Raw genomic sequence first — 26,936 nt, forward strand, 5'->3', positions numbered from 1 at the left:
ATACAGGAGTTGATTAATAAATAATTAAAGGTGGGTAATGTAATTAATGAAAATCAACATGGCTGCCACATGACATTTTGATTAAAAATTTAGAATCACATAAAATTAACATGGCACATATTAAATGTATTAAAAACTGGCTAACTGATAGGTCTTGGAATGTAATTTTAAACAGGGAATCATCATCGAGCAGGTGTGGGATCCAGCAGGGATCAGTTCTTGGCCCTTTGCTAGTTTTCATTTTTATCAATGATCTGGGATAATATACAATCATCATTAATGAAGTTTGCAGATGACACAAACAATGGGGGAGTGGTAAATAATGAACACGTCATTGATTCAGAGAGATCTGGATCACCTGGTAAACTGTACACAAGCAAACAATGTGTGTTTCAATATAGCTAAATATCAATTTATATATCTGGGAACAAAGAGTGTAGGCCATACTCAGAGAATGGTGGACTCTATCCTGGGAAGCAGTGTCTCTGAAAAAGATTTGGGGATTGTGGTCGATAATCAGCAGAAGATGAGCTCCCATTGTGACCCACTGGCCAAAAGAGCTAATACGATCTTGGAATGCTTAAGCAGACAAATCTCAGGTAGGAACAGAGATGTTATTTTACCTCTGTATTTGGCACTAGTAACCAGTTCTGGTGCTCACAGGTCAAGAAGGATATGGATAAATTGGAACATGTTCACAGAAGAGCCATGAGAATGATTAAAGAATTAAAAAACATATCTTATAGTAATAGACAAAGAGTTCAATCTATTTAGCTTAACAAAGAGAAGGCTAAGGAATGACTTGATTACAATCTAAGTACCTACATGGGGAAAAACATTTAATAATGAGCTCTTCAATCTAGGAGAAAAAGGTAAAACATGATCCCATATTGAAAGTCAAAGCTCGACTAATTCAGACTGAAAATAATGTGTATGTTTTTGACAGTAAGGGTAATTAACCATTGGAACAATTTACTAAGGGGCGGGGGATACTGAATCCTACACCACAGACAATTTTAAAATCAAGATTGGATGTTTTCTAAAAGATATGCCGTAGGAATTACTTTGGGGAAGTTCTATGGCCTGCACTGTACAGGAGGTAAAACTTGATGATCACAGTGGTCCCTTCTGGCCTTGGAATCTATGAATGTATGAAATGATGAAACAATCAATTTGTAAGCATCGGATAATTGGTGTATAGATTATAGCCAACATAGATTTGTCAAGAACAAATCATGCCAAACCAACCTAATTTCCTTCTTTGAGAAGGTTACTGGCCTAATAGTTACGGGGAAAGTTGTAGATGTGATATATCTTGATATTAGTTAGGCTTTTGACACAGCCCCATATTACATTCTCATAAGCAACCTAAAAAAATATGGTCTAGATTAAATTACTATAAAAATGATGCAAAAGTGGTTGAAAGATTGTACTTGGAGTAGTTATCAAAGGTGCACTGTCAAACTAGGAAGACTTATCTAGTGGGAACCCAAAGGAGTCTATCCTGGGTCCAGTATTATTCAATATTTTCATTAATGACTGGTACTGGAGTGGATACTATGCTTATAAAATTTGTGGAGGACACCAAATTGAGAGAGTTTCCAAGCACTTTGGAGGGCAGGATTAGAATTCAAAATGAACTACATAAATTAGAGAATTGATCAGAAATCAACAAATTGAAATTCCATAAAGACAAATGCAAAGTACTACGCTTAGGAAGGAAAAAAATCAAATGCATAACTACAAAATGGGGAAAAATTGGTAGTATCACTGAAAAGGATCTGGGGCTTATAGTGGATCACAAACTGAATATGAATCAACAATGCAATGCAGTTGTGAAAAGACTAATATCACTTAGGGTACTATGTCCAGTTACGGATGCTACACTCAAAGAAGCGTACAAACAAATTGGAGGGTATTTAAAGGTCAGATATTAGAAAAAATCATTTCTAACTATACGGATAGTTCTGTACTGGAACAGACTTCCAAGGGAGGTTGTGGAAGTTTTTAAGAACAGGTTGGAGAAAGTGATGGTCTAGGTATACTAGGTCCTGCCCCAACCCTGGGTGCTGGTGTAGATGACCTCGAGCTCCCTTCCTGCCCTACATTCCTATGATTCCTATTGGGCTTGATAGGATTATTCACATGTGTGACTGTCTGCAAGATCAGGGCCCACATTCTCTAAGTAGACTAAATCATCTTAGTTGTTTTGGAGTTTCTTACCTATTTTAAAACAGACACACCTCTCTGGCACAAACAAGTTTTGTGGCAAGCTGCTAATACCTCAATTTCTTGAATTGAGTTTCTTCTTACAATGATGCTGTGACAATATGACTAAGTCTATAGGAGACATAATGAAATCCAAGTGAAATAATATGGTGCAGTCTATGGTTTTACTCATTCTGAATTGTGGGAGCACCCTTGGATTGCTCTCATTGCATTTAAGCACTGAAATCACACATGGTATGGTCCTACATCTAATCAGTGTTCCTCCACATTGGGTCATGTTATATATTGTAGAGAAAATATTTATTTTGCTAATAAGAGTCAAGTACATGGGAAAGCATAAGTATTTCACATAGCCCTTATTGTAATACTTCAATCTGCCTGAAAAGAACACAGCCAAGTATTAGAAGCGGTCAGAGAGAGAAACATAGATATGCAACAAGCTGAGCAAAAAAAAAAAAAGTTAATTGCTGTGGTAATTTCCCCTATCATGCAGCTGCTTTTGTTATTTTTATGTTGCAACTTGAATACTTTAAAAAAAATTTTTCTTCTATCATGCTAAAGGAAAAAAGAAAGAGGATATAAACAAGTCTTACAAGTTTAGAAACTCCTTGCTTCTTTAATATGTGAATTAAATTTTTGAGTCATGCCATTAAGATCTAGAATCTCAACTATTATTATGACAATCAACGGTCTACAATACCCGCCACTACAGTGTCTGGATATACTATTCATGGCTTAGCAGTGAGAAATAAAAAACCCTGTGATGCAAGATATACATCCTAGAGTATCAAGTGAAGAACAGGATGGATTCAGGTTCAGAAATCTGCCTTCTTTCTGAGAAGAGCAGAGATGGATGATATTGAAGAAGAGTTAGGAGTTCTGATGCTAAGTTCAAGTGACACAAAAACTAAACAACCGTGTCCAAGCTATATCCCTGTCTTGATGCATTTTCTCAAAGCCTGGAGGGAAAGCAAACAGGAATGAGATTCTCTAAGAGAAATGTGTCATTTGAAATGAAGGGCTTGGGTATGCTTTGAAGGACTGAAAAAAAAAAGGATAATTTACAGATAAAGTAAAGATCCTACTATGGAGAGAAAAAACAACCCATGAAGATTAACCATCCACTCGAGAAGAGACCACACCAAGAAGCCTTAAGCAAATATATTCAGAATTTCTTTGGAAATCAGGAAGATACTGATGGAATTGAACAGAAGTCAATGAAACCAACACCAATGCTCATAGAGTCTATAGAAAATCCAGCAACCGACCAAACACAAACATTATTTCAAGTGTGGGGGAAGATATAGGAAACACTAACCAAAAAGAGGAAAAGAAGGCAGATGCTGTTAAGGCACTCAGGAGACCTGATTTCTATTCCTGGCTTTATCACACATTTCCTGTCTGACTTTTGACAAGTTACTACTACCTCTTTGCTCTACAATTCCCTATCTGCAAAATGGGCATAATAATTATTTATCCCATTCTTTTCTGAATTCTCTATTTAAATTATGTGCTCCTTTGGGCAGGGACTATCTGTTGCTATCTGTATGTACAGTGACTAGCCCAATGTGGCCTCTGTTTCAATTGAATCACTAAGGACTATGGTAATACAAATAAATGTATAAGAAGTCATTGGTATTCCTAGGTCTTAAAGCCCAAGCTTTTCTGAACAGTAAATTACATCAAATTACCCTGACATGGTCTCCAAATATGTATAACTAGAGCCACTTTCTCTTGAACGATTGTGAAAAATGCCCCTAGTGACCAAAAGCACAACTTTCAACTCTAACTTGCAAAGAATACAAAGTCTGCCATGTGACCTGCACATCGCAGTTTGGTGCAATTCTTTAACAGCAGCATTTATTGACAAAAACAATTTCTTTGCAAAGATTTTGGGGTACCCAAAAGCAGTCTATAAATGCAGCTCCTTGGGGTAGGAACTAGATAGGTTCCTAATAGTGACTGAGTCTCAAAAATGCCGATGGAATTCAAATATAAATAATATGTAATTAATAAAAACTCTATGCTCATTAATTTTTGCTCCTGAACCAAAATCCAAGAATCAGGCTTTAGTTTACAATTCCAACTAAAAACAAAAACAAAAAAACAACTTTATATAAATGAAAACCATTAGACACTTTTATTAAAATTATCGCATGCATTCTCCATTGGGAAAATATAAACCGCTTCTGTTAACATGCTTCCAAATGTTATATTGATACTAAGTCATATTACAGTATAAGGTCACAGTATTGGAAAGCATTTAAACACATGCTTAAATTCATCTATGTTCCAGCTTAAGTGCCTCCCTGAATTAGGGCATACATCATTATTAGTGTATTCATTCACACAATTTATTAACGTCGTCATGAGTTACTTAGACTGACAAAACTAGGCATTACTACGGCTAAGTATCTCAGAATTAAACATAAAATATTAGCTTTCTTACCAGCAGTAGTCCAGCAGGTGTGGAGGAAGCACTGGGATGTATATATGTTGCCAATACATTGGATATAACAATGCAGTTGAGCCATGAACACAAGCAGTTAACTAAAAATAAAAATATGTACACAAATTTTAACACAAAGAAAGTACAACTTTTAAAATGAAATGTTTATATCTTTAAAGTCTCAATTGCAAAAAAAATTGTTTAAATATAGCATTGTTAACATTATTTTCAATTGTTCAATTATTTTCAGCATTTAGATCATCAGATCATTTAGTCTAGCCTCCTGTATATCACAGGTCACCTACCACCCAGACACTAAACCCCACAATCAACATTAGACCAAAGTATCATAACCTCAAGACACACAAACTCATAGACTTTAAGGCCAGAAGGGACCAGCATGGTCACCTAGTCTGACTGCCTGCACAGACCCTCACCCACCCCTGTAGTAAGCCCTTAGCCTCAAGCAGGGCTACTGATGTTCTCAAATCTTGATTTAAAGACATCAAGTACACAAACATTTACAAAATAATGAATTGACACAACTTGAAAAAGATATCCCTAATAGTTATCCCTCCTCAGCCATCCTCCCTCAAAAAGAAGAAAGGCCTGAGCAACCAGATGTATTTGCATCATGCCTGCAAGGTCAACAAACTCAGATGTCAGTGTAACAGCAGAAATGAATCGTACAGTTTACTTTTTAGATTTTTTTTTAATCCCCATTAATAGGCCATGCAAAGGATAGCCATCCAATAGCACAACAAGCCCGCTGCATACCCCAAAACTGAAATAGTTTTCCAGCTAAAAATTTAAGGAGCCAAAACCCCAAACATTCACCCTTCCACAAAAGCATTAGCATACAAATAGTTTTGCCTTTGGAAAAGTGATGCAATTTCCTGCAAATCACCATTGGTAATCTTGGATAAAAAACCAAAGCCACAAACATAAGCTCCCTCTACTCCTGTAACTTAACACCACATCACGATCAAGGGTATCAAAAGTAGAAGACAGATCAGGTATCATCATCATGGACATCTGGGATTCAAGTGAACTTGTGCTACATTCCATTAATCTGAGAAGGAGTTTAGGTAACTTTCCAACACTATTCCACATCCCTCATCCTGAGAGCAGTTAGTGTGCAAATTAGAGTAGCCTCAGGGCTGAACTAAGTTTTCCTTTGTCTTTCTGTTTTCATCTCTAAATACTTCTGGAAAAAAAAAGAGTCCAGTAAATCAGGATACTCCCAACAAAAGGAGAGCAGCTTTGTCACATCTCCTCCCAAAAACGACATGGTTAGAGAAAGGACAAAAGTTGACAGAAGATGGTTGCCTGACCAAAAAGTGGACAACTTCTTTTTTGAGGTAAGCTAGTACCTTGGTCTCCTGTAATGAGATGTTAATCTCCACTAATACTGGTCCCAACAGCCCACTTTGCTTTACTATTCATGAGATACTGTCTTGTGGGCTGCATGCCATAGATCCTTAACTGGAGGCCCTACCTCTACACACTGTTGTGAACAAAACCATTTGAAACAACAATTACTTTGCATTTGCTCTCCCATGCATGGCCCTGCTTACCATGAAGACAGATAAACTGGACTGAATCTGGTTGATTTTATCAATACAACAGGTGGAAAATTGCACAAAATGAGAAAATATCAACACTGTTTCCAAACAGAGGTAGCCTAGATCCAGCACATGTGACATCACCAAGAACATAGTCCTACTGATCAGAAGTTCGCAGATGCTAAAATGTAGTAAAAGATCAGGGTGGCGGCGCGGGTCAGGGAACACCTTTCCATAGCATAGGATTTCAGAAACCCAGCCACATGATAAGATTCAAAATCTAATCTTTTTATTTTTGCTACTGGTGCTACAATTGCCTTCCCTTTTACTTGATTTGCCACAGATAATCTAGTGGTGATCTATGATAACAACACAGACAGAAGGAGGTTTAGAAGCCAGCTTGTTTATGGAAGACGACAAAAGAGGGTTATAATGTCTTATTAGGTCATCGATAAAAATGACCATCCAATATTGACTTAATTAGTACTGGTCTTTATTAGGCATGCACTTCTACTTTAGCAAATTTAAGAGCTAAAAAAATGTGGATCCTGCTAGTACAGTTCTGAAATGTTATGGATTTTATAGGGGAAATCTCTTCATGGAACAAAGCAGCAATTAAAGCTTTAGCATCCTGGGTATCTTGGACAGTTATACTTCTTTATAAAAATTATAGAACAATTTTGCATATATATTTTTATAATAAAAATGGGGAAAAATAATTATAAGAGCAGCTTGGCAGAAATCACAGACAATTACAATTTGTGCAGCACAGTTTGCTCATCACTCAGATTAATATAATACGATTAAATATGGAAAAGAAGAGGGTCTGAAAGCTCCTGAGGGATATCATTAGGGCAAATTGCCAAAGAATGAAACATGAGCCAGTCAGGAGAGTCTGGAAACTGCAATAATACCAAGGGACTTGAATGTTCGACAGTTGGAGCTTCAGTAATGTGTGAACTGCAGGTTACGGTATCAAGAGACTCTGTTCACTGACACATAGAATGTCACTATTGACCAACGAACTGCCAAGCTTGACAGCTATACTACAGGAAGCCAAGTATATCATAATTCTATATTTAAACTGTTCATTTCCGATTAACATTTTGTTTCTTAGCTTTATGTCAGACAACTACAATTACACTGTTTTTGGAGTTAAGGTAATGGCCATTTTAATAATTATTGCTTTGTTACAAAGTTAATTATTCATTTATCTTTTGCCAAATGAACATCCTTTCTCTCTCTTGCGTTCGTTATTATTTACTGGATTTATCTAGGACTGCTTTCTTTACACTTTAAGTAATGTTCTTGATGCTGTACAAGAAATTCAGTACTGTATTTAAGTACTTTAGAAAAAATGGATGTGGACTCACAAATTAAAATACTTATATTCTATTATATTTTGTATTTCAAGCCAAACTATCCATATAAAAATTACTGCTGCAGACATTTCAATCACAGACTGAAAAAAAAGCAAAGCGCTAATCAGAAGATTCCCAAAATTTAGATGAAGATCTTTTTCCTAATAGGTAAAGATCTCTTTACCTAGTTAATGAAGTTGTGTTATTAAGGATTCTTACATTGTCTAACTTATATTTATACACACACACACACACACACACAAATAGATATATGCACACACAAGCATTTCTATTTATAGTTATGCAAAAAATTGAAAAATGTGCATTATGTTTTGGTTCATGCTCATAACCAAAGCAACCTAGGAAATGAATAATTACATTCACAATATATTTAATGTTTTATTAATTGGTTTCTACTACTTTGCAATCCATGTTTTAGACTGATATTCAGAAGATATGCATTAATTTAACATTTTTACATGGCAACTTTACTCTTTTCTACACGGAAAGTATGGACTTAACTGGTTTATTCATTTAACAAAGTTTCATTATATTTCTCCTTACATTTTACATGTAATACACCAAAAATGTATTGTTTTAATATTCCTTAAACAAGAGTAAGCAGGTTTATAAACGTACCACTGGGAAGTGTATAAATATTTAGTGTGTTCTAACTTCTAATGAAATTTGGGAATTTAAGCATATATGGGAAAAGATGTTTTGCAGCTGAATGACACTGAATACTGTGTCAACCCTACATTACAACATTTAAGAAGTAATAACTATGGTCTTTGTGTCATGAAAGGATTTTACACTTTTATCTTCATATTTTATTTTGCTTTTGGTTTACCCTGTGATTTAACTTTTTTTTAAAATTACAACTGTAATGTTATTTCCCAAATGGATCTCAACATTTATAGTATTCCCCCTGCTAGATACAAGGAAATATATGGAATTCTGTAGATACTGGGATAAAGCTATCTTTAGCTTTAAATAACCAGATATTTAAGGAAAATTTAAAAGTATTCAGGGACACGGCTGTACTTGACCATGTGACTTCCTGCAAGCTCAGCAGTTTATAAGTCCACCATTGCATGTGGTGGGATACAGAAGGCACCTCTGATAGTCTCAGAGGGGAGTGGACACCTGACTGTAGCTTCCAGTGGGGACTGCTAAGGGACCAAGGAATTGTGTATCACAGAGCTGTTGTTCACAGGTCTGCAAGGCATGGTAATATATGACCACCAGAATGCAGTATTTAGCACTTCTGTGGGGACCTGAGTAAAGAAGATATGGGTAAAGTCCTGCACGGATACAATATTTGTATCTGCCTCCGATCCGCAATCCACAAACATAGTCCATGGATATCAAGAGACATCCACAGATTTGCAGGGCTCCAGATATAAAATTTGGATCAGTATCCATCCATAATCCACAAACATGATCTGTGGATTTGCAGGACTCTTGTTATGGGGCAGAAAGTGGAGTCTGAGTCCCATGATGTTGTGGCAAAGAAAAGTGGTATAGGAAACAATGACTGGTTGAAACAAGTAATGGACAGTGTGGTTTATGTGAGTCCCCAGCAGAATGCAGAATTGTTTTTGCTGTCTGAGGAGAAGAGTGAATTTACTGTATCCGGGCTGAATTCCATTTCAACATGGATTATTGGGAATTACATGAGAGAGTGCTGATCCCCAAGAAAGTTGTGCTTCAGATATTTTTCAGGGCAGATAGTATCTTCAGTAAACTGTCTTGGAGTTGTCTTCAAGAGTGTGGCCAGTTTTACCAGTCTTGTTAGCGGCTACTGGAGATTACATCAATAGCAAAATCTGATACATTTCCCCATAACTATTTTCATAGACCTGATTTTAGACATGCAGAATGATAAATCAGACAAAGTGATTTAAGAGCCACCACACAGATGACCTTCCCTATGAAACATGTTGGATTGTTGAAGGGATTCCTTAGTTTCAGAGTCAGAACTGCCCAGTGCAATGTGCAGAAACTGACATTCCATTCCCCTGCAAAAACTTTGACTTACATTCTTGTCTGGCAGAATTCCTTTTGTAACATGTGATAGTTTGATAGTTACATACTTCCACGGTTTAAAGAAGATGGAAAAAGTTTGTTGTATGAACTTTGCTAAACCTAACAGTTTGGTAGTTCTATACCAGTACATTTTTTAGGTCTTGAAAGTGGTGGCAAAACAGCTATAAAAGCACCCGGACATAAATATTTTGATAACTTTTTGTCTGTTTTCAGACAAGAATATGGTGGTGAGATAGCTTTGTCAATCACAAATAACACAATGGAGACGGTCTGTCTTTGTTGGTATTATTATGGCTGTCAGAACCATTTGATACTGCCTGTCAATAGATTCTATTGCACTGTCAGGTATGAGTGGGAATGTTTACATCTGTTTCAGTGCTACCTGACAAGGGACCCTAGTCAGTGTCATCATGTAAATCGACATAAACCTGAATGGAAATCTTATGTTGTGTTCTCATGAGATTTGTAATGATTCTAGTGCTCTTTAATTCTATCTGCTATCTTTTGGAGAAGTGTGTGGGAAGTATGTGCTTACTGATAATACTAATAATATGCTACTGTCTCAAGACACTTAGGGGATTTCGTTGTTTAAGAAATTTCCTTAGTAAAATTAATGACAGGATGACACTAAATTAGCTGAGACTGAATCCCAGCAAGATTGAAATTACACTGAGCAAGTGAAGCAAGAATTATGAGGAGAGTCAGAGTGTTTCCTTACATCTTCCCATTTCAGATAAGTAATCTCTTCAGAAGCCTGACAACTGAGGCACCCTTGAAGAGCAACTGATGTTAGATGGCACTAGGTCAGATCTGGTCAAGGCAGGTTTATTCTTTCCCTAATAGCAGAAAACTACAGCTCTCTCTTTCTTTCTCACATGTAGACTTGACAATTCTGATACGTGCTTTTGGTATTCCAATGCTCAACCCCAACAATGAACCTTTCCTATAGGCTTTCCAAATGACTGGACTACAGCTAGGACAGACTGAGGTAAGTCAACTGTCTATGGTGTCAACAGAGGGGATTCTGCCTACCCATGGTTATGCTCTGCACCGGTTGCGTGTTTGGGTACAGATTGTGTTTCAGATTTTTATTTGAACAATTAAGCTCATGGTAGTCAACAAGTATATTACGGAGGTTCTGGTATTCTATGTATCTTCTCATCTTCTAAGATTCCATCATATCTGGGCATGGAACTTAACTGAGAACTGTGTTTAAAATCAGCTTAAACAAGTCTCCACTTAAACTATTTTCTGATATGGTTTGTCAAGCCAGTGAGGATGGTATTAAACTGTATTAGAACCATGTTTAAAAATCTTGTTAATTAGGGGCAACTAAATCATGTCAGGAACATGTTTGGAATAAATTTAAACAGTTCCTAAACTCATTTACTAGTCCAAAGTGTTTATATTTATTTAATAAATATCCACATATTATATAGGAGGCATTTTTAACGTGGTGGATAAAGCAGTGCACAGACTCAGGAGACCTGGATTCAATTTCTGGTGCTGGGCAAGTCAGTTATATTCTGTGCTTCAGTTTCCCCATTTGTAAAATGAGGATAATTATATATAACTCCTTTGTAAAATGTTTTAATACCTACAAAAGAACTATATGAAAGCTAACAATTAATTAATTAACTATTATTTAAGAAAGTGATTATGATTCCAAGAGAAGTATATAATTTAGAAAATGTTTCCAGTCCTGCTTGTGTGTTACCTTTTTGGAATGATTCAATAAAATAATCTTGTTTCAGATGATAATTTGTAAATTCCAGACTGTGAACTGCAAGAGTCTTTATATAGGCACAAAGGAACATATCCTTGAAACAAACAAACAAACAAACAAAAATAAAACTTGACTACACTTTCAGCAATTTGAATGACCTGTACACAGAGGACTCAATGTTCTGTCAGGAACTGTGGGAAAACTATAACCCAATCATCTGACTTTGCACGGCAGGGGGACGCATTTAATACTGTATGTTCTCTCAGCAGGAGCACATGCTGAAACATGTCAAATGTATCTCTAAAAACATTAAGTAGCTGAGTGCTATCAGTTAGTAAAGTATCCTCTTGAAATTTTACATTTGTACCTCTCTTTTGATTTTATGTCATTGTTTAGGTTCTTCCTACAATACCCATCACCACAGCATCTGAGTGCCAGGTAACAAAATTTAATGCATAACAAGGCAAGATCACATGTTAAACATTCTGGAAATCCTGAAGGATTTGCCTCATGGAAATACATCCCTCTAAATTTCTGCAGATACACTGCAATCTTTTTGAAACAATGCTATTTTGAATTGAAAGCTTTTTGTAAACAGATTTCTACAATATATTTATTTGATAGCTAGTTGCAGATTCACCTAATTCAAGAGAATGATCTGAAAACAATTACTCCGTATATCACACAAACCGTTTTTCTTATCTGGCAGATAACGTTCTATCAGTATAAATTACTTTGTTCAAAGCACTTTCTGCAACCCCCGTGAAAATAAAACTGAGAGAACAGAGATGACAAGATTTACAATCAGAACAATATGAAAAATAGGAATTCATAAACTTATTAGCAGAATATTGTCTGCAAGCCCAACACAGTGACTCAAATTAGACAAAATGCCCAAGTAAAACTAACCTATATTGTCGTACAATCACCTTTAAAAAAAAAATCATATAAACTACTAATGAGCTACAGCACTAAAAAACCAATTTCCCAAAACAATCTCTAATGTTATCAGTGGCTTTTAATGTCATGTCCAGAAATGAGCGCTGGCACACACTTCCTCAAAGTCCCATAGGCCTAAGAGTTTGTCACCCCAAGGACATGATCAGATCTTAATTTAAAAATCACCTTTTCGGCCAAGGAAACAAAATGAAATGTTGGACCTTGAATAAATTACATGAAAACATGTATTTTTAAACTTGTGGGCATAGTTTTAAAAAGTCCTATTTTTCAGATTTAGTCCCCTTCTTTTTATCTGTATTTTCACTTTGTTTATTCTGTGCATTTGACAGCATTTTGTGTACAGTCAGTTTCACTGGGTTGCTGGATGGGTAGTTGCTATTTCTCTCAGGATGCAGCACGGTGATATCATTCTTGTCTACCACCTTGGAAAGGAGAAGCGCCCACATAATTCTTGCCCAGCCTTATGGGCCAGGAAAAGGGTGTTTCCCAGTAATAGCAGCAGAGCAGAAAATTAAACTGAAGAGGCAACTGGCAGGTGAGTGTCCAGAAAAGAGCCGGTGGAAGGAGGAAACTGAGCTTATTTGATGCCGTTGCACTGGGGAAAGAAACACCTTTCTAGGCAAAAGTGGAGGGAAAAGGTGTAGCAGCAAAAAGGCCTTTGTAATTTTTTAGAAATGTTTTTCCTCCAAAAGATACTAGGACATATTTTAAAAGATACTCTTGAAAAAACAGTGTTTTGAAAAATATTAGTCAAGTTTTTAGACTGAATAAAGAGTGTCTCTTCATTCTGGTACTCCTTTAGTCTTTAAAAAGCTAACTCCGCCACCCACTTCTTTCTTCTCACTCTTTTGTCTTTCCTAATGTTTGCTTTCAGGCTCCCTGTATTCTCTTTCCACTTCCATGTGCTACCTTCCTTCCCCTCTTGCTCATTTATGCCTTATCTTCTAAATCTCTCCCTAATTTTTCCCAGCTCTACACCTACTCTTTCTCCCACACAGGTTTTCACCCATTTTCCCCCTCCTACTACCTTCTTTCTCTCCCTCTCTTTCTGCCCCAACTACTTCCCTCTCTATGCAGGAGGAGTGGCTCTACCACAAATCAAGAGGGTTCTGCATATGTTTCTCCCATCTGAAGGGGGAGTTCCCAAGAATAATTTTTTCATCCTCCCTCAAAAGGTAGAGGAACTCCATGGCATGCTTTCCTGCTGTCCACTAATTAAGGAGCAGCAGGGAACAACACTCTTTGTGAACAGTTGACAAGCGACTTATTTACTGCAAGCAAGACAAGAGAGCATCTCGTATGTCGTAATTCATCTTTTGAACAGTGAACATGGAGAAGTGAAGGGATGGGCAAGAAGCTGTGCTAGGTAGGAAGAAGCAGATAGCTAAATACTGCTGGTATAGTATGCTGGAAAAAAGTGCAAGTATGACATACCAGTTCAGTGCAAGCATTAATAATATCTCCTACTTTTATTCAGCCACTGATAACTGAGACTTTCAAGGGACCTTATTGCTCTGGCAATTCATAATGGAATATGGAACATTTCATTTTTGGGTCATCAGTTCAAATATGGCCCAGCTATGTACTGATTCAGCACCTGAAGATTTTTTTTAGTGACCTTCAGTCCAGATCCACAAAAGCTGCTATTATATATGGCACCTACTGGCACTCTTGTTTGGCAGTTTTTTTTGAATTGCCAAGGATTAACTGGATACGGAAAGCAAACTAACATCTCATTCATAGAGGTGTCCCACTCAGGCCAGGATTTTTTTCTTTTTGGCTTAGTGTTAAACTGCAGATGGTGGGTTTTTGTTTTTTTTTAAAAAGAGTAATTTGCTGATCCACCTCTGAATCATGACCTTTTCTTGAAAAGAAAACATGTTCTTATTTTGTAGCGTACAGTAATACTATCTTTTATGTTTTTATACAGATGGCAGGTAAGGGGAGAAAAACTACAACACTGTTATGCAACTCCCACCTAGCCAGATAAAACCAGAATTGTCAACAAGTTTCACTGCTTTTCCCCAATTCATCTCCAGTGTCATTCATCTTGCTATTGTGTTGTAAAAACAGGAAAGATGGTCCAGTGGTTATAATGCCAGCTTAAAACCAGGGAGATCTAGGATCAATTCCTTGCTTTGTCCTGGTCTTACGGTGTCACCTTAGGCAAGTCACTTAGTCTCTGTGTGTATCAATTCCCCACCTGTAAAATGACATTTGTTTTTGTAATGCTGCTGTTCTTCATTTATTCACAGGCACCGACAATGGTAATAATCCTGTGTGTGTGTATTTAATTAGATTTGTGGGTATTTGTTTAATATTAGTTAAATCTTTGCAATGCTTTATGAACGGGATAATAAATTAATATCACTTTCCTGCTTTCCAGGAGCTAAATTCAGCCCTCGGATATGTTCGCACACACCGCCTTTGACCATATTGGAATTTTGTGCATGTATTTGTGAGCAGAATTTCACCCTAAGTCCGTAGATACAATTTGGATACAATTATCAGGATAACTCTACTCGACATGTTTGCTGCTATAAAGTTTACAGTCAGTTTCTCAGATGAAGAGCAGCCCTGTTGAACTGCACCATCAGCAGAAGCTGCTTGAAGAGCTGGTAGAACCAACCGTGGGAGGATCACCCCAGTGTCGGGAGATTAATCTGCTGGCACAGAGCCATCATAGCAATTCCTAAGCCATTGCCTTCCCCAGCATATGGGGCACAACTGGGTTATGATCCGCAGGTACTGTTTTGGCTTCTTCAGCTTACACCTGAGGAACATTCCTGCAAACAGCCAACCTAGGCCTGAACTTTACACTCCTTCCTCACTGACCTGCACTGGGTGCTTCATAGCCATATTCAAGGATCTGCCCCACTACCAGAGCATTGGCCAGCATTATTCTTTAAACATGGCCAAGGATAAATGGGCAGCCTATGAACCATAAAGATATTATTAAAGGAAGGGGAAAAATAGACAATTAATACTGGACTTCCTTTGTAACTCAGTGGACAATACCACCACCTAGGGATACATCAATTTGAGAACAAACTCATGAATCCCACTTTCAGGGTCAGCTGAGGAGAGAGCAAAGTGATGTGCAAGGTGATGCACTTATCATTTAAGGTAAGGACACTGTGCTTTCTATTCCTGAGCAGCTGGTCAACTACATCACATCCTCAAAGGAGTCATTTTGTCTTCCTAGTCCCTGGTTGACTATAGATAGTAGGACTGTCAAGACAAGGGAGCTGAATAGAATTTAATGGGGAAAACAATCCATATGGACTAAAGATTCTAAAAACTCCATTCACTCCAACTAACTATGCTGTAGTCAGTGACTGAATGGGGCTGCTCTCTTTCATGTAAGCAAGGAAAAGCCCACAGTCAAATACCTACAAAAAAGTTGCATCTATTATTAACATAATGAAAAAATTCCTGATGCATTCCTTTATATGTAAACTTCTCCAGAAAGGATTCACAGACAGTGAAGTCAAAACTTTAACTACAGTGCTTACACACTTTTCAAGTTGGTATTAGCTAAAACAAGTATTGGTCAAAATGGAGATAACATTTAGACATCTGCTTTAAAGTGAAGCATCCTTTCCACCTGCCACTATAGGCCGCAAAAGATACACTCTAGTTAACATATTACTGACAGGATGATGAGAAAGCTCCTGTCAGACGCTGGCCAACCGGGTGTTTGAGACAAAATGCACAGCCCCAGCTGACTAGTTAGAGAAAGTCTGGTGAGGTACAATTATAGAGGCATATGACAAGCCTTCATGCTTGACTGACTTGAGAACCAATGACATGGCTTTAAACAGCAATCCTTCCTACCTCCGGTCACAAAACAGCAATAAGTCAACTGATGCCCTGTTGTAAAATCATGATTTATTCCTTTGCTTTGAATACATGAGACTATGGTATGATGTTCTGGTAGACTACCACAGCAGGTTCACTTGGGGCCTAAACATCTAGGGCCTGCCTACAGCATGCATAAAATCAATGCTCTAGTTCAGTCTTGCCAGAAAAGCTTTCCACACTAGCTTAATAATTTATACAAAGATTAAATAAAACATAAATTGCATTAAAACTATTATATTCCCATGTCATTAATAAAAAAAATTCAAACAAATATAGGAGTGGATGCTAAAACACTAATACATAAAAATACTGCATATTTTAACTTGATATCTAAGATCAGTCTTCCGTATTCAATTAAAGTGAAACAACTAAAATCACCTCTGTGAATATATCCCCGCATTGTTTCATTCACTCATTCCAAAACTATCATGCAATTTGCTTTTCTTTGATAGTTACCAGTTCAAAAGCTAAAAATTGTAGCTTTTAATAGAAACAGATCTTACAGAACATGATCCTCAGTCTAGGTGAATCTATCCCATGCTAACATTAAGCCCCAAGCAAGCTGCAAGGTTGATGACAGTCATATTATGAAAGGGAGTTAGAAAGCTGTACTAGTAAAAGAGTCAACAGCCAGAGCAAATAATGACCATGAAGCTATAGTAGAATTGAGTGCAAGGAAGTTTTCATTTACAGCTTTATGTGCTTGTCATGCAGATTGCTATTAAGATTCAAACAGAGGGAGTTTAAAAAAAATAGCAAATCAATTTATAGAAAGATGCAAAAGAATAAACAGAGTTGCAATTATGAAAAGACACATACAAAACAGAAGCCTGCTTGGCTGGGAATGAAATGCAAGCATGTCATTGAGCTAAATCTATTGGAACATAGATTAAAAATGCAAATGACCCAATTACCAGTTAAAAAGGCTAATTAATAACTTAATAATTTAACCCTCTCTTCTATGTCCTGGCTCCCTCAAAGTAAATCTTCTTTTTAAATACTTTTAAAGTATTTTTCTCTTGCTTTCATGCCAGGTCCAGTCCTTTATCTTGAATATAAAAAACACATGAAATTTATAGCCGAGAAGTGCTACACTTAAAAGAATTTTTTTCCAGATATATTCAAGCAATTTTGCATCCCCCACAAAAGAAGGGTAAGGAGAGATTGAGAGAAGCCTTGAATTATGCCTTTTGTTATCGGTCCTACTGCCCTGAGATAGTGAACCGAAACAGAGCTGATAACTTGGGGGTGACATCACAACCCAGTCTTCATGAACTGTCATAAACACTTGGTATTAAGTTAACCCCCAAAATAAGGGACAACTCCCTTAACAATAAAATGCACTTGATAGCAGTATGTTTGAAAGACAAATCTACTTAAGAATCAAACTTTAATTTAGGAATATCAAAAGGTTACCTTTCCAGTGCAGTCATCAAAATACTATTTTATACATGCAATAGCCAAGAGAACTAAATCTAGCATACACATCACTCAAATAGAGACTGTTTGTTTATTTGGAATATTTTTATTAAGACACATGCACATTTAAACCCAGCACTCCATCAGTTTAATGAAGTAATGTATTAATGAGCCAAAAAGCAAAATTAATCATTCGTAACTATTCAAAATAGCTCTGATAAAAGAATTTAGAAGATTGATACACACGCACGTCAAAACAACCCAGTACAGTAGTAAGTAATTCTGCCACCACTCCTGTTCAATTTGTAAGAGAGGCTGCTATGGATGGTGGGGACGCAGCGCATACTGAAGTCTTACGTCCGTGACACTCAACTCTACATCTCTATTTTGTCAGCCCTCACTAGCGCGGCTGACCAATTTACCAAGTCCTTTGCCCAACATTCCCTGTAAACTGCACGCATGCACAGCCAAGCAACTATTCTGTATCCACCACACATCACATAGCTGGAAGCACAGCTGGTGTAGTGGCATGAACTGCTCCCTGGTATGATTTACTACTTGAAGCTTGTGGAGCAATGTGAGCATGCTCAGTAACACCTGCTGAAGCCGCTGCCCTGACTCTTCCCTCACTTGGAAATAAAATGTGCTCCCCACTATTAATGGGGGCTACCAGAGTGCAGAAGGGGAGAGATGGCCTGAATTTATGCAGGGAAGTCAAACTCTATGAGCAGGGGAATCAAACAGGTGGATGCAGAGGAAGGAGAGAGACAGATAGGCAAAATCAGGGACAGGGGTAGGAGCCGGAGTTAAGAAAGGAGGAGACGTGCTGCCAGATAGTAGCAGATGGGAAAATCCCAGTACAGGTAGGAACAGTAAGAATAAAAGTTACCCCAATGGGCAACATTTGCAGAAATAGGACGTAGGTAGCAGAGGGGCTTTTCCCCCTCCTTTGGCAGGACGGCACATCTGAGCACCCACTTCTCAGTGCCAGCAGAGAGGGGGAAGGAGTGGAGTGGGAGGAGACAGGGGCTCCTGGGAGGAGACGGTAGGAGGGCTCCCTTGAGGGGTGAGAACATGACACAGAAGTTCCTAAAATACCTTGAGTAACAATTACAGTAGCCAATTTTCAAATATCAGTAATGTGATTTTTTTCCTCTTTCTATTATTAACATTAATTATTGCATGAAGATGGCAAAAATCTGTTTTGTTTGTGAGTGCTGTTATCCAGAAAACCAAAAAATGCCAAATATGGCATTTTTAGTTTCATTCATGGTCCTGAGATTAATGATTGAATTTAAGAATCCTGAATAACTCATACTTAAACATGGGTGTCGTCTCTACTAGATGTGGAAGCAAGTCTCAAGCATTCCAACTGAATGTTCAACTACTGGCACACTACTGCACAATAATACTCAAATATAAAACTCCCTGGAAACTCATATATGGGTCACCCTATTGTAGTAGGTCCTGACAATATTATGCATTTTTTAAAGTCCTTAAATACACATTTACATAATCCATACTTTAAACAGTCCTGAAATACTCATTTAGACAATAGACTGTAATCTTTCTAAAAAGCAATTGCAATCCATTTTGTGTGCTCTCACAGTTCTGTGGGGGATTTCTCTGTCTCTCTTTCTCGCGCTCTTTTTCCTCTTAATAATAAATTGTAAGCTTGCCCAAGGACAAAAATGTAGCCCTCAGTGGAGTTTATAGCCCACTCAGTATAAAGAAAATTTAGAGGGAATCGCGTCTTTGCCAGTACTGGTCCTTGGAAGTTGGCCAGCTGACTGAAATTTAATCCAGTTAAGACTCTGATAATGTTAGGAGGTTGGGGGAAATACTCACTGAGGAAGTGATCTCAGCTCCCTCATTCATGGTAGTTTGTCTGCAATCTGTTATTCGGGTTGACAACTTGGGGATTTTATTGTTTGGGACGCCTCTGGTTGCAAACTGGACAAGAACAGCTTTTCACCTATCGCTGGTTAGGAGATTGCAACATTTTCTTTCTGGTGACGATTCCACCACAGTGTCTATGTTACTTAATGAGTGGATTATTGCAATGAACTTTTTATGGGGCTGCACCTTAAAACTGATCAGAAACTTCAGATAGTTCCAAATACAGTTGCTCGCTTCTGAAGAGGTGTTTCTCACTGAAAGCATATTATACCGGTGACTTACACTGGCTTCCAAACCATTTCCAGGTGTCAGTTTTATCCCATAAAGCTTTTGAGATGGGTACTAAATAACTCAGACTGCCTCTCTTCTCCTGTCTGTAACACTCCCCAGGGTTGCGTGAGGCACCTCACCACCACCTGCCCTTAGTGTCAAGCAGTCTTGTCTGTGCCTGTTGTGGATCAGCTCCCTGAAACCCAGCTTCTGGCAGCAGAAGCACTACCTTCCAGGCTCCCACAGGCCTCATTTCCCCTCTACAGCTAGCAACAGGCACACACCAACCTCTGAGTCCTTAGAGCATTCCCATCCACTGAACACTCACTAAATTACCAGGCCCGCTATTCGCAAAGGAATAGGGCGCACCTGCTTGCAAGATTTAACTCAGGATCATCACTTTGCTTAGTACCAAGGCATTTAGATATATGTATAGTGAAAAGAAGAATAAGTTTATTATCAAAAACCAGAGATTCAAGTGATAGAGAGTAAGAATATTAGAAACAATTGGTTACATATAAAACAAAACAAAATCATAACCCGTTTTCCAGAGACTAAATTCAAACTAACAGGTTAAACTTCTTTAGACAGGAGGTTCTCTCATCCAAAATTCTCTATAGTGTTTTTAACCAAGCCTGGCTGAGACCCTTCTGTCATGAAGCAAACTCACTGAACATTTACTTCCTCAGTGAAGGACGATAAGGGTGTTTTCTTTGCCCCCCCAAATATAACAGAGCAAATATTTGACGTGCACCTCAAGATAAGGTTCTCTCGCTTCCCCCCCCCCTGTTATTTTCTTTCTGAAGATCTCACAATCCTTCATTTGCCGTTAGTTCAGACGGGTGACAGGAGACCCATTGTGAATGAGACAATACTCAATTTACATTTAAGCAGATAGATGGAATTGGTTGACACCTTTTGCTGTTTTTCACCTTTGCTGCTGACCCATTCCTAGACACAGACATTAAGAACATATTTTTTGTATATATACACATAATTCCTTGCACAACATCTGTAGATGCATTTCACAATGAGATTGATGATGCATGTGACACTAGCTTTTGAGACCTGCTATGACATTCTTTGGTGTACTAGAGTGTAAATATCAGACTCAGGAGATTCCTGTAACCCCTATGTACGCCCTCTGTGCCCCTTGCTAGTCGGCACAAAGAGGTTCCTGGGTCACAGTGTCTTACTATGCAGTTGAGATCAGCTGAGGCACTAAAGCTAACAGATCCGTCTCTAAACGGGAAGTAGCTAAAGCCAAAAACGGGAGAGATTCTATATCCCATTAAGCTTTCCAGCACAAATCAGACTTAAACCTAGCTTAACTGACTAATAAAGGATTCTTATAGGGGCACAAACACCACCACGGTGACTCCTACACATCTCTTCTCCTATGGCAGCACTGGGGCTATTCAGGGCACCCTTGTGATTATTCTATCTTTTGTCAGGGACCAAGCTTGCAGCTATAATGGTGAGCTGCAAAGATGGCTTAATTATACCTTCTGCCCAACCCCTCTGGACTTCAGAGCATAGATCAGAGTTTGGCGAACCTAGAGGGTGGGGGCCAACGTGTTTTTTGTGAAGGAGCCACCATTTTAGAATTCTCTTCCCTCACTGGTTTGACAAAGTCCAAATTTGTTGTTCATGGTGTGATGCTTATCTGTTCTCATAGGCTTTTTCAGGGAGGGAGGATGGGTGAAGTGATGGGATGATGATGATGTGAAATCTTGACTTTGGAGTATGGGAGGGTTTTTGTATTTGGACATTGGTTCAAACTGTTATTGTTCCTCATTTTTTGCTATGTTTTGTACATGCACCCACTACTCCTGATGGACGCATTTTAGAAATAAATATTGGACTATATGACTGAAAGGGATGATTCTAGCCTATTCAGAATTTAAAGGAAAAGATCTAGCTTTTAAAAGTCGAAGGCACTGGGATTTGAATAGCAGATTTTTTATGTATTTATTTTTACATACTTATAGTACTTACAACATCAACTACTTTCTAAAAGCTACACATCTCTCATTCATTCTCAAATTGTTCCTGGATTATTTAGCTTGGCCCTGCTCCTGCATCTTGTTGAATGCTGGTGAACTGCTCTGCTTGCATGAAGACCCGCTAAAGCCACATGGAACTCTACATAGTGCTGCAGCCCATTCACCATAAGTTGTAGATTTGGAGACTTGTGATATGTTTTCTTTTTTTAACTGTAGGAACTGCTGCTACTTACCAGCCTCCTTTGGCAACACAGGGTTTTTCCTGCCCCGCTAAATTTCCTTTTCAGCTCAATGGAATTTAAATGACTCTTTATACACCATATATTCCCTGAGATCTCAAAAATATTATTTAACCTGGAGATTTGTTTTTAGAAATGTAGCACATCTGTAAATCTCTGAAAAGTTGCTCTGAATTGTTTTTAAAATTGCATCTAAATCCTGCTCCCAAAGAAAATAAAGCAAGTGTTCATTTATTCTATAGTAAAGTTAGTAATGTTGAATTACTTCTACAGAAAGTGTGTCAGACAAAAGGCTTTATACAAGACTGCTTAAAGGAAATAAAAGAATTTTTTGTGACTGAGTTTTAACAAAAGATTAAAGGTACGAAATGACAAATATATACTAGGACGCAAACTGGTTTGTCAAATGATATTCACTTGCAACCTAAGTTAACCACTTGAGTATGCATCAAGCTATAAGAAAATTTCAAAGGCTCAACCATTATACTCTGTGAAGTTTAAAACAAAAGAATGTCTGAATATTCAGATATGTTTTTGTAACCAAACATAGATGTTCTTTCATTTCTCCAATCTATACTGACAAAAGGAAAAACATTTCAGTGTGGGCAGTACCCTAAAACCTGTAACAAAAATGCTATTTTGAGTTGTAAATTATCATCAGCCTCAAGAGCTGTTCCAAATCAGAGCTATTACAGTATATACCCCAAACCACTACTCTGCAACAAAGATGAATCTACCTATTACCAGGTTAGGATAGCAGCTATTATCATGGCCCCTTGATTTCCTTCAAGTAGCTCCAATGGAATAAGCCACAAGTGAATAATAAAGATCTTATAATAGCCCTTAAGAATTCTTTATAGGGTAGCAGGCACAGAAATGAACTCTGGAGAGTTAAAGAACTCTCATCTCCTGATAAGAAAAAATAATTAACCTGACTTAATGTATCTGAGTAGGTCTTATATAAATCAGACTTTTGTACTTCAAGAGCCAGATTAAAACCATATATCAAAAAAGTATGTAGATATTGTCTTACAAGTACACATGGAACATATCTAAATCTGCAGAGGTCTGTAGGTCTTTTTATGAAATGCTCAATTTATTCTACTTAAAAGGAAATGTGTGAAGTACTTACAGTGCTTAGTTTGCTAGAGGTAATAATGATTCGTCTCTCATGTAACATACTGGCATAAAGTTGCAGCATGTTGTTCACATCCACAGCAACAAAATATTCAGTAAGATTTCTCTGTTTAAATAAATAAAAAAAGAAATGTTAACATATATTAACAGTGGGTAATTGAGTAAAACGTTTTGTTCATTATTTATAACTTTCTCACAATACAAATGAAAATCAATCCTGTCAGAGAAACATGTCTGTTCATTAAATATCTTTATTCATACAATTCATTGCCATTTTAACCACGAAGTAAAATTAACTTTAATATAGTCTCTTCGTTTTGTTTGTTTAATTATCCTTTTGGGTGGAAGGGAACTTTGAATTTTCCACAAATTTGGAAACATGGAAACTTTGGAACAAATATGTGCTAGTTCTGTTTAAAACAGCTATTCATTTTTATTTATATTTTGAGTTTGAGTATAGTATGCATCCATCCTGAGCCCTAAGCGAATATACATTAAAAAATGTAAATGCATTCCTTTGTAAAATATAAATAAAAGCATTCAGAGACTTAATACCAACTCAGTCACACTAGTAAATTCCTCACTGTATGCAATGTTGTAGCCATATTGGTCCCAGGATACTAAAGAGACAAAGTGGGTGAGGGAATCTCTTTTGCTGGACCAACTTCTGTAGGCTCGAAAGCTTGTCTTTCTCACCAACAGAAGTTATTCCAGTTAAAGATATAACCTCACCCACCTTGTTTCGCTAGTAAATTCCTCCTCATTCATATATAAATGGAGAAATTTAATCTATAAAAGATTCCCGGAACGCTACTTTGCTTTTCACTCTGAAGCCTAAAATGTTTGTTGAGTCAGTGTGAAGCATTGGAAACAGCTATACATTTTGCTGAGGGCGCTGTTTGTTCAGAATATCACCACGTTCAGTCATCACTGGGATTCTCAGCCTGTTACTATTGAATTTTTTAAGTTCTCAGACAATTTGACTTCACAAATTATACCCATGTGGGATCCAGCCACAGATAGGCATGTATCTATACCATGCCAAGAGTCCTGGACCATTGTGATATCAGAGGTAACTCAACCAATCATTAGCCTTACTCAATCAATCATTAGCCCGCCTCTGTGGATGTGGGGAAAGCAGTGGATGTGAAATATCTTGACTTTAGCAAAGCTTTTGATACAGTCTCCCACAGTATTCTTATCAGCAAGTTAAAGAAGTATGGGTTGGATGAATGGACTATAAAATGGATAGAGAGCTGGTTAGATCATCAGGCTCAATGGGTAGTGATCAATGGCTTCATGTCTAGCTGGCAGCCGGTCACAAGCGGAGTGCCCCAGGGGTCCGTCTAGGCTGACACTAAGCTAGGGGGAGTGGTAGATACCCTGGAAGGTAGGGATAGGATACAGAGTGACCTAGACAAATTGGAGGATTGGGCCAAAAGACATCTGATGAGGTTCAACAAGGACAAGTGCAGCACTCTGCACTTAGGACGGAAGAATCCCATGCACAGCTACAGACTGGGGACTGATGGGCTAGGCAGCAGTTCTGCAGAAAAGGACCTGGGGGTAACAGTGGATAAAAAGCTGGATATGAGTCAGCAGTGTGCCCTGGTTGCCAAGAAGGCTAATAGCATATTGGGCTGCATTAGTAGGAGCATTGCCAGCAGATCGCCAGAAGTGATTATTCCCCTCTATTCGGCATTGGTGAGGCCGAATTTAGAGTATTGTGTCCAGTTTTGCGCACCCACTACAAAAACGATGTGGACAAGTTGGAGAGATCCAGCGGAGGGCAACAAAAATGATTAGGGGGCTGGAGCACAAGACTTATGAGGAGAGACTGAGGGAACTAGGCTTGTTTAGTCTGCAAAAGAGAAGAATGAGGGGAGATTTGATAACAGCCTTTAACTACCTGAAAGGGGGTTCCAGGAAGGATGGAGCTAGGCTATTCTCAATGGTAGTAGATGACAGAACAAGGAGCAATGGTCTCAAGTTGCAGTGGGGAGGTCTAGGTTGGATATTAGGAAAAAGTTTTTCACTAGGAGGGTGCTGAAGCACTAGAATGGGTTATCTAGGCTGGTGGTGAAATCTCCATTTTTAGAAGTTTTTAAGCTGTGGCTTGACAAAGTCCTGGCTGGGATTATTTAGCTGATGTTAGTCCTGCTCTGAGCAGGGGGTTGGACTAGATGACCTCCTGAGGTCCCTTCCAACTCTAATATTCTATGATTCTATAGCTAATATGCATGCAACAATACCATTGGTTGCATGAACAAGACTGTACAGATGGTGGATTATTTGGCCCAACTGCCATTGTTCTTCAGAACCACCCAAACAACAACAGAACCAGCACATGTCAGAACTGCAAATACATATAATCCTCACCACATTACACACTCCTGATCTGCCACCTGCACAAAACAACACAAATCTTCAGCACATCCCCCCGCCAAATACAAATCAACATCACCACTACGTGGGATTCATCGTCTTTCACTATTCTCAGTCATTTTCAGCTTTTATATACATAACTTTATATATTACACCTGTGCAACAGCACGGGCTTTCTGCTACTAATATTTTTATTAATGTGAAATGGTAGAGTGGATCTGACTAAACAGCTGGCCACTGGCAGTACCTATACAGGGTAACCATGCACGCCATAATGGGTTGAATGGTTTGGGTATGCCATGGGTGGTGGGGACAAGGATCCCAAATGGGGTTCACAGCTATCAGTTAAGCTTCTCCAGCCTCTAAGGATGGTATGGCTCAGAGTCTGCCTTTATGGTCACTAATTACAGGGGACTTGAAGGGGGAGGTATCTGAGATTGTGTGGTCAGGGATGATGAGTCTTAATTTCACAGGTCCTAAACTGAACAGGGAAGCAGCTATCAGTGGCCAACCAGGGGGCTCAGAGTGCAGGGAGGGTTTTCTTCCTTTTCCCCTGACCTGATGCCCATCTCCAATTCCCCCACTCAATCCTTCCCCCTACTTCAGGTTTCCTGCAATTCCACACCTGTAGAATTTGTCCTTTGGCCTAGGTAGAACATCAGAAGACTGCTACCCTGCCAGGCTCTGACAAAGCCAAAAAGAGCAGGGCCATGATGTTTAATGCTCCTCTCAGCTCTACTGCTTAGCCCAAAAGTGCTGTGCTCTCAGTGTACTGGAGGGATGACAGAAGATGCTGTGTCCTTCTGCCATCACTTCCTTTCTTGTGACAAAGATGCCAAACACAATCACCCTCTTTAGGGGTAACAGAAGCAAGATGACTTCCAGATCACACAGCGCTGGAAAGAGGAGAAAATTTCTGTGCACCAGAACTGGGCTAACACTGCAAATAAACTTTAAATAAATAGATATTAACTTAAATTTTGCTTGGATCAGAATGGTCACTTTCTTCCTTGTGCATGTACTTTGGGGTGTGAGGTACAGAAAGGATAATGAGTAAAAACTATAAGGTAAGGCCCTGACATTTTCAAAGCATGAGGATGCAACTGTGTGAAGGGCCCAATTTCACACAAATTGGGGCATGCTGAATGAATCCCACAAATTAATGCCTGGCCCCTGAAAGAGATGAAGGCAGGGGCTGCAAGGACCCAAACTGTTGTTTGGAGAAAGGTACCCTGGGCTCTTGAACCACATGTCAATACACCATCTCAGAGATAGATGTGCCACGATAACTGTAATTTGCCAAGGACTAGCTGCATAGAATCTATTTATATGATGGTTGTGCTTGGTTCTGTGTTGCTAAAGCTGCAGAACTGTCAAA

General features: G+C 38.3%; 1 protein-coding gene across 3 annotated transcripts in view; it reads right to left on the minus strand.

Annotated features, from left to right (window-relative positions):
* The window catches only part of DENND1B (DENN domain containing 1B), a 250,281-nt gene that overhangs the window by 84,701 nt on the left and 138,644 nt on the right, over window positions 1-26,936 (minus strand). For all 3 annotated transcript variants that reach the window (XM_067538292.1, XM_067538291.1, XM_067538290.1), the window contains 2 exons: window positions 23,169-23,279; window positions 4,679-4,779 (listed from right to left, as the gene is read on the minus strand). In XM_067538292.1, the coding sequence (XP_067394393.1) occupies window positions 4,679-4,779; window positions 23,169-23,279 (212 nt within the window). The remainder of the gene's footprint in view (window positions 1-4,678; window positions 4,780-23,168; window positions 23,280-26,936) is intronic.

Source organism: Emydura macquarii, unplaced genomic scaffold, assembly GCF_026122565.2.
Source record: "Emydura macquarii macquarii isolate MOO-44397 ecotype Brisbane River unplaced genomic scaffold, CSIRO-AGI_Emac_v2 contig_480, whole genome shotgun sequence".
NCBI classification, from domain to species: Eukaryota; Metazoa; Chordata; order Testudines; family Chelidae; genus Emydura; species Emydura macquarii.